This window comes from Phragmites australis, chromosome 12 (assembly GCF_958298935.1).
Source record: "Phragmites australis chromosome 12, lpPhrAust1.1, whole genome shotgun sequence".
NCBI classification, from domain to species: Eukaryota; Viridiplantae; Streptophyta; class Magnoliopsida; order Poales; family Poaceae; genus Phragmites; species Phragmites australis.
In genome coordinates this window covers 9,238,402-9,247,218 of record NC_084932.1, presented here as the reverse complement: position 1 = coordinate 9,247,218, position 8,817 = coordinate 9,238,402, and the positions used below count along the sequence as shown (strand labels likewise).

Sequence of the window (8,817 nt, the reverse complement as noted above, 5' to 3'; positions counted from 1 at the left end):
AGGCCAACCTCATGTATTCCTTTCACGCTTCGTCAGTCATTGTTCAGCTTTGTTTTTTCTCCATTTCTAGTTTTAATTAAATTTACTAGCTTAAGCCTAAATGCTCCCACGCTAATGTAATGCGGGAGTTGACGAAGAGTTTACTCCACCCATTGCAGCTGGGTTGGGTCCACCCAACAAGAACTCAACAAAGTGATCTAATATATATATATATATATATATATATATATATATATATATATATATATATATATATATATATATATATATATATATAGAGAGAGAGAGAGAGAGAGAGAGAGAGAGAGAGAGAGAGAGAGAGAGAGAGAGAGATATAGATAGATATATATATATATATAAATATATATATAACAAGAACTCAACGAACCAGGGCCATTGGATGGATCGCTTGGTCAACGGTCCAGAACAAAGGTCATCGATAATATCTCTCCCCTATTCTCTTACAGCTGTTGATCTGGAATTTATACGCGTCTTTTCAGTCTCGCATCGCAGCGGATTCGTTTGTGGGACAACCTTCTGTTGGTACTGTATGAGCCACTTGCCCATTTGAAGAATAGTATACGCCACTGCAGCGCGTGGACTTGGTCGAGTCTTTGGAAGCTGCTAGTCCAGTTCAGAGTAATTGTGAAGGGGGAAGGAGAAGGGAAAGAGAACAGCAGCCATATAGCTAGCTGTCTGTCCCTCAAGCTCGAACCCAGTCCCAGATTATCGCTCATGCTCTCAGCAGGGCGCTCCATTGCAAATGCTTCAGCTCCAAGTATAACCTTGAGCATCACACGGCTGCTCCTCTTTGCGCTTCGACAGATCAGTTCAGGCAAGACAACTGCTAGCTCCCTGGGTGCTATCGAGGTCAGATTATCTTGCTGTTCAGAACATCATATGTTCATATTCAAGTTCAGATTTAGTTCAAGTGATTTTTTTCTATTTTACCATTTAGTTCAAATTTCAACCTGAAAGAGCACATCTTGCATGTTGGAACATCTGAGAATTTCTCCTTGTGAGCCTCACTTCACAGAGGCCAGAGGAGAAGCTTTGTCCTGTTCAGCGTATTTCTTTTGGCACGAAATGCTTGTCCAATATTGCTTCGACTACATTTCTCGTTTTAAGTTTATTGTCGCAGTATATCATTTAGTTCACATAGAGTTGCAGTATATATTCTCTACTACATCTGAAACAGTTTCTTCATTTTCTTCTGTACATGGGGGTAGATCACACAGTTGGAACTGAACATCTGAGTTAAAGTGTCCCGTTTGTAGGACATCTGCAAGTTACATACAGTCTCCATCAGGTGCTCCTGCTTACTTGAATCCTCACTCCCTAATGTTTGCACATTCATACGATTCTCTATGCCTTGTAATGCGATGAGGTGCAATGGCCATCCAGTTTAATGACGACAAAAAAAAACTTCTTTTAACAAATCAATCCTGATATTTTGTATACTCAACACTTTGCACTATAAGCTCCTCTGCATATAGGCAGGTACAAAGTCATATGGTACTATGGATTACAAAAGGCAGGCAAAAGAAATCAGCTCAAAATAAGATCATATGGTATCATGTCTGGCCACGAAATTACTCTCCTTGTTTGCAAGATGTTTTCTTTTTCATGCGCGATTTTGGTCAAATTTGAACTTGGGCGACCAAATCTTGCAAGTTGGAACACCTGAGAATCTCTCTGAGCCGTACTCCCAGAGGAAAAAGCTCTTTAATGTGTCCATTGTATTTCTTTTGGCACAAAATGCATCTCTAGTTTTGATTCACCTGAATTCCTCTTTTTAAACTTACTGTATGCGAATTGGCAGTATATAACTTTTACCATTTTGGACTTGCAGTATATATTAGCTACCATACATCTTAACAGTATCTTCAGTTTCTTCCATGTCAGGATTCCCCAGATTCTATTAACTGAATAACAGAATTACAGAGTTCAAGTTTACAGAACGAAATAGATAGAAAGTTAAGTGAATCAACCAGAGGGCTGTTTAACTCCTAGTACAACGCAACCATTCAACTAACAATGTTTCAACCATCCAAAACCCATAAACTTCTACCATTAGAATTGCCAAAAGCGCCAGGAACAACCGTGCTCAATGGCTTAGTTGACACCTCACTCCCAAATTTTTGCATCTTCATATGATTCTCGTTGCCTGATGGTGTGATGACTTGCTATGAACATCTGATTTAATCAAGAGGAATTTTTCTTTCACCAATCAATACTGGCATTATAAGCTGCACCGCAGATAGGTAGGTACAAAGTTATGTGGAATTATGAATTAGAAAGGCAGGAAAAAAAAACAGGCACGAATAAAGAGCCAATAATCAGGACCTAGCAAAACAACTAATTTACACGCTAACTACTAAACCAAAACCATATACATGCTCATGCATAGAGCAAGCCAACTGAACTGAATTGCTGAAGCACCATTAGTTCTTTCGCACGCTGTTCTGCTGCTTCAGTATCAAGCCAACTTGTCTGAATTGAGAACAATATGTGGCAGGCAGATGTCACATATTGTGTGCCACAAAAATAAGAGGATCAGAAGCTTCATCTCCTTAAATACCTCTAGCATTACTTCTGATTAACAGAATAGGGAACAAGCTTGCACACGACACACCACCAGTTAGAACATTTAGATCGATGCACGATGAACTAGAAAAAAAATATCAACTCCATCCAAATAGCTGCACCTATGTAAGTCTGCACGATCAGACAAATTAATATGAAATCTAGCAAGCAGACCACAATTTCGAACCTGAAAATTCAAAACACCTAACCCCCAAAGCTTACTACTTTAAAGTATTACCAGGCGACCATGCACAAAGCAAAGCATATCCTGCTCCACACTTAGCTTCACCTAAATAGAAAGCAATTCAGATGGAAAGCTTACCTTCAGTAACATTAAGAGGCGCAATACAATGATGAATCAGCAAAAAGAGCGCAGAAGACGCTTTACAAGGAATAGTTCATTCCTCATAGAGTGGTTTTTTTTTTTCGAACGACGCAGGAGAGCTACGTGTCATTTCATTAAGAAGAAAGAGTATCAAATGTACAACACCACACACAACACAGGCAAAAACCAACACACACACTAGGTCACAGCACGCATACGCGCCACACTAAAGTGAAAAGGACGACCATAAAAGCAAGGACACAAACCTTAGATAAGGCCCCGGAGGCCCTGAGCCCCGGTTGTGCACCATAGGGCTCCTTCCCCCTCTACTGTCCACACCACCAAGGATACACTTGTAGCGGCGTTGATGAAGATGCAATCGTTGCGGTGTTTCCAAATCTCCCATGCTACTAAGATGATCAAGGAATTGAGGCCATTTCGGTGTTGTTTGTCCACAAGCTTGACTGCATGGTTCCACCAACTGGAGAAGGTGGCAACGTCAGGTTGTGGAGTTAGGGCCTGCAGACCCACTTTCTGTAGAACAGAAAACCAAATTTCCTGTGCAACCACACAAGAAACCAACAGATGGTTAATGATTTCAGGTGCTTGGTCACATAGTGTACAAGACGCTGGATGAGGCAGCCCCCGCTTGGCCAATCTATCCGCCGTCCAACAACGATTGAGGGCAGCGAGCCATATGAAGAATTTGCAACACCATAGAGCCCATGACTTCCAAATACGTTTCCAAGGTGCAAATCTGATGGTTCCAACAAAAAAAGCATTGTAAGCTGATTTGCTTGAATATACTCCTGATCTTGAGAGCTTCCAAATGTGCTGGTCCTGGGCATCTTGCTGGAGGTGGACGTCTTCTAACAGTTCCCATAATTGTAAATATTCATCCAAAACACTTGCTGAGAGAGCCCCTCTAATGTCACTCACCCATCTTCTGTTGTCAAGGCCTTCCTCCACAGTTCTCTTTTTAATTTCTTGTTGAGGGACAAGGGCAACCAGGTTAGGAGAAAGCTCGGCAATTGTTTTTCCCTGTATCCAACGATCAGACCAAAATTTGGTGCTTGAGCCGTCTCCTACTGATGTTACCATGGCCATGGCAAAAAAGGCTCTCGCATTTTGGTGAACTTGAACATGCAAACCTGCCCATGGTCTTGTAGGATTTGTTTTTTCAAGCCATAACCATCTTATGCGCAATGCCCAGCCCATAAGGGTCAGATCATGTATGCCCAGCCTGCCGAACTGAATAGGCCGTTGAACTCGCTGCCACGAGACTAAACAGTTACCACCATTGGCATGTTCTTGCCCTTTCCAAAGAAAACCCCGTCTTGCTTTATCTATCGTCTTCTTTCATAGAGTGGTTATTCATACCATGAATTTGACTTGACACATTGATTCCATACTAAAGCTCGCCGAAATGTTTTATTCAATTTTGTTTTACTTCTGTACTAATGGACCTAGTTGGTACACTTAAATTTAAATATTGAATTTCGAAATTAGAAGCTAGAACTCAGATTTGAATAAAACTGAATATAGATTTGGCAATGTAGAATCTATGGTTTCATTTAGTCCATGTAGAATCTAAGGTTTCATATAGTCAATTTCTTGTTTTTATTTTCAACCCTCAATTTACAGTCAAATTTTAGAAAGGAATGCAGTATTGAATATCCATTTCAATTTTTGTTCATCCATGGAAATTGACTTAACTTCGTTCTTTTGTAGGCATTCATGCCCTTCCATCTTGCTTTAGTCTTCTTACTGATTATTACAATGAGGCATTCAGATCATGCAACTTTTTAATTTGTTACTGCATTATGTAACATGATCTATGTTTTTTTGCAGTTCAGCAGAAATGGCGGAGGCTTTACACCATGCTGTCTCAAAGATTGGTTCCACATTAGCGGAGGAAGCCACGAAGGCAGTCATAAACAAGCTATCTGAGAAAGTTAATAATCTGAAGGAACTACCAGGGAAAGTTGAGGAAATAGAGAAAGAACTGAAGATGATGAATAATGTCATAAAACAGATTAGCACACCAAATCTTACCAATGAGCTTGTTAAGGATTGGATTGCAGAGGTGCGGGAGGTGGCCCACCGTGTTGAGGATGTAATGGACAAATATTCATATCATGCTCTTAAATTGGAGGAAGAAAATAGAGTGAAGAAGTTCTTCTCCAAAGTGCATTATGTCAAAGTTTTCAGTGAAATCGCTGACGAGATTATCCAGATAGAGAGGAAAATTGAAAATGTTGTGAAGCGGAGAGATCGGTGGCTGCAGCTGCCCCAGCTCATTCCTAATCCACTTGCTAATATTGAAAGAAAGCGACCACAAGACTGTCTCCTGGAAGTTCCTCAAGATGATCTTGTGGGGATTGAAGACTACAGGAGACAGTTGACCGAATGGCTGTACTCTGATGAGCAAGGTAGCACAATGATAACAGTATCTGGCATGGGTGGATTGGGAAAAACCACCCTGGTCACAAATGTGTATGAGCGGGAGAAGATCAACTTCACCGCTCATGCTTGGATTGTTGTGTCTCAAGGCTATGATGTGGTTGAACTGCTGAGGAAAATGCTTAGGAAGATTGGGTACCCGGAACAGTCACAGCTTGTGGATTTGGATGCCCATGAGTTGAAAGTAAAAATAAAAGAAAGACTAACAGATAGCAAATGTTTGCTTGTATTGGATGATGTCTGGAACCGAGAAGCATACACTCAGATAGGGGATGCATTCCAGAACCTCCAAGCAAGTCGTGTTATCATCACAACACGACAGGAACAGGTGGCAACTCTTGCTCAACCAACACGTCAACTCAAACTCAAGCCACTGGAACGCAATGATGCATTTGACCTGTTCTGCAGAAAGGCTTTCTATAACCGCATGGAATGCAAGTGCCCTCAGGACCTTGAGAAGCTGGCTAATAATATAGTGGATAGGTGTCAAGGTCTGCCACTTGCAATTGTATCCATAGGTGGTATGTTGTCTTCGCTGCCACCAGTAGATTATGTTTGGAATGAGACGTACAAGCAACTTCGGGGAGAGCTGGCAAATAATGATCATGTTCGTGCAATTCTGAATCTGAGCTACCATGACATACCTGGAGATCTTAGGAACTGCTTCTTGTATTGTGGTCTGTTCCCAGAGGATCACCAATTGTCACGGGAAAGCCTTGTGCGGCTGTGGGTTGCAGAAGGTTTTGCAGTGCGAAAAGAAACAAGCACAGCAGAAGAGGTGGCTGATGGATATCTCAGGGAACTGATTCAAAGGAACATGTTGGAAGTTGTGGAGTCTGATGAGCTAGGTAGGGTCAGTACCTGCAAGATGCATGATATCGTGCGTGACCTGGTGCTTTCTATTGCTAAAGAGGAGAAGTTTGGTTCTGCAAATGATTTTGCAAGCATGTCCCACATGGACAAGGAAGTTCGTCGCCTGTCATCATGTGGATGGAAAGACAAAACTGCAGTAAAAGTAAAATTCTCACATCTTCGAACCCTAGTCGCACTTGGAATAACTGCATCATCTCCACAGTTGTTATCCCCAATTTTGTCTGAATCCAACTATCTTACTGTTCTTGAGCTGCAAGATTCTGAAATAAGCGAAGTGCCAGTATCCATAGGAAATCTGTTTAATCTGCGCTACATTGGCCTGCGGCGCACAAAGGTCAAGTCACTCCCAGAGTCCATCGGGAAGCTCTCCAACCTCCACACCCTGGACATCAAGCAAACTAAAATAGAGAAGCTGCCACGAGGTATTGTTAGGATCAAGAAGCTGCAGCACCTTCTTGCTGACAGATATGAAGATGAGAAGCAGTCAGAGTTCCGGTATTTCATTGGAGTGCAAGCACCGAAAAAGCTATCCAACTTGGAAGAACTGCAGACTCTTGAGACCGTGCAAGCCAGCAAGGACTTGGCCGAGCAGCTGATGAAACTTACGCAATTACGGAGCGTGTGGATTGACAACATAAGTGCCGCTGACTGTGCAAATCTTTTCGCAACACTGTCCAAGATGCCACTTCTTTCTAGCTTGCTTCTATCTGCGAGTAATGAGAACGAGGCACTTTGCTTGGAAGCTCTCAGGCCAGAATCTGAAAACCTCCACAGGTTGATAATCAGAGGGTGTTGGGCAGATAAGACACTAGAATGCCCGATATTTTGTAACCATGGCAGAAATCTGAAGTATCTTGCTATAAGCTGGTGTCGCCTTCAGGAAGACCCGCTGCAGCTGCTTGCTCCATTGGTGCCAAACCTCACCCATCTTAGGCTTAACAGGGTGAATAGTGCAAGCACCTTGGTTCTTTCTGCAGGGTGCTTTTCGCTGCTAAAGACGCTTGTCTTGAAGCGCATGTATGATGTCGACCAAATGGAGATCAGAGATGGAGCCCTTCCACAGATTGAAGGTTTATATGTTGTGACACTTCCAAAGCTCGACAAGGTCCCCCAAGGCATCGAATCCCTTAGCTCTCTGAGGAAGCTATGGCTGCGGGGTTTGAACCAGGACTTCAGAGCTCAGTGGGACAGGAACGGAATGCAGCAGAAAATGCAGTATGTTCCCGAGCTCCACATCTAGAAGTGGCACTTGGGTTCCATCTGCAGCAGCATTCATGCATGCCACATCTGCTTGTAACTACGCCACGTGCTCAGTCCTTCCCAATAAGTCATCAGTTATTGGCATTGTTGGTGAAACTGCAATAGGAACAATATTTCGCAACAGATTTGTAATTTGTTCAATAAACCCTTGAACATTGTCTTTCTTTGACATCAGGATGTCGCCTACTAGAAGTTGTGGTGTAGTTTTGATTCGGAGTTCGATTCCCATGCAGGAATCAGGCCCTTTTGTACTGAACTCCATAACGTACTAAATGTTGTATCGTTATCGCTAGATTCAATCTCTACGTGCTCCTCTAACTAAGAGATACTGTAAGATGATGCCACAAAATTCCTTTCTACAAACAATTTGCTGAAATGCAGCGCAATTGGCGCCTCCCCCTCTGCACAATCAGCATGTTTGCCGTCGAGCGCATTCCACCTTAATCTAAATGAAATGGCACGAAAAATTGCTCAAACTGACAGATCTTGGGGATGAACGACAAGTATTTATTTCTAAATGAAATGGCAGGAAGAATTGGTCTGAGTAATTAGCTGATGCAGGAATACAGCCCGAGTACTCAGCGTCCAAATAGTTCTTGTGTGTCCTACCACCTCCTTGGATGATAAAAATTTCTACCCAGAACTGAACAGCTAATTGGAAATGCAATACGCGAAACCGAAATTTGCACACCTACAGCTGAAACCGAACCCCTAAATCGACATCAGTACATCGACACATTCAAATGAACAGAACTACCAAAGAACTCGGCGAAGTTACCAACCTGGATTACGGAGTGGCACCAGTCGTCGTTGGGTACCCGCGCGTCTGACGGCGCGGAAAGGGCTAGCCGCGGCCGCTGCCGGCGCCGCGCCGAAGAGGCAGGAAGCCATCCGCCGCGGAAAGGGGAGGAGGGGCTGCAGACAGGTTCCACGGAGACGGGCCTGTTCTTGAGGCCCTATTCAGCTCGGTGATAGCCCAGTTGGCCCAAGCCACGGATTCACATGGTTTCGTCCGTCTGCTTTCCTATCGGCCCAAGAACGAGCGAATGCTCCCACAAAAGTTGTTGCGTAAGTTGTTTCGAAATTATTATATTTTAAATTTATTTCTCTGAACTATTGCCTTTCACAATAATTTAGAATTTTTGTATTTATAAATGGTAGGCAAAGGGGGGAATCCCAGAAGCATGTAAAAATATTGGAAAGCAATGATACAAAAATCGAATCATCAAAAAAAAAAAATCTAAATTCAAACCTTTGAATTTGGTGCAGAGAGCATGGAACACTAGAGGAAAGAAACTAGAGGGGTCAGC

The 8,817-nt window shown here is 42.7% G+C and overlaps 1 protein-coding gene across 5 annotated transcripts; it reads left to right on the top strand.

Annotated features, from left to right (window-relative positions):
- The first annotated feature begins 598 nt into the window (after positions 1–598).
- On the top strand, positions 599–7,799 carry LOC133886805 (disease resistance protein RPM1-like). 5 transcript variants are annotated; one of them, XM_062326646.1, is made up of 3 exons: positions 599–870; positions 1,239–1,309; positions 4,763–7,799. In XM_062326646.1, exon 3 carries the CDS (start codon positions 4,773–4,775, stop codon positions 7,485–7,487), a length of 2,715 nt encoding a protein of 904 aa, XP_062182630.1. In that variant the 5' UTR covers positions 599–870; positions 1,239–1,309; positions 4,763–4,772; the 3' UTR covers positions 7,488–7,799. The 5 variants fall into 5 exon arrangements, with proteins under 5 accessions (XP_062182630.1, XP_062182629.1, XP_062182628.1 ...); XM_062326645.1 differs by having other exon boundaries at positions 1,230–1,309; positions 4,768–7,799; XM_062326644.1 differs by having other exon boundaries at positions 1,230–1,309.
- The last annotated feature ends 1,018 nt before the right edge of the window (positions 7,800–8,817 follow it).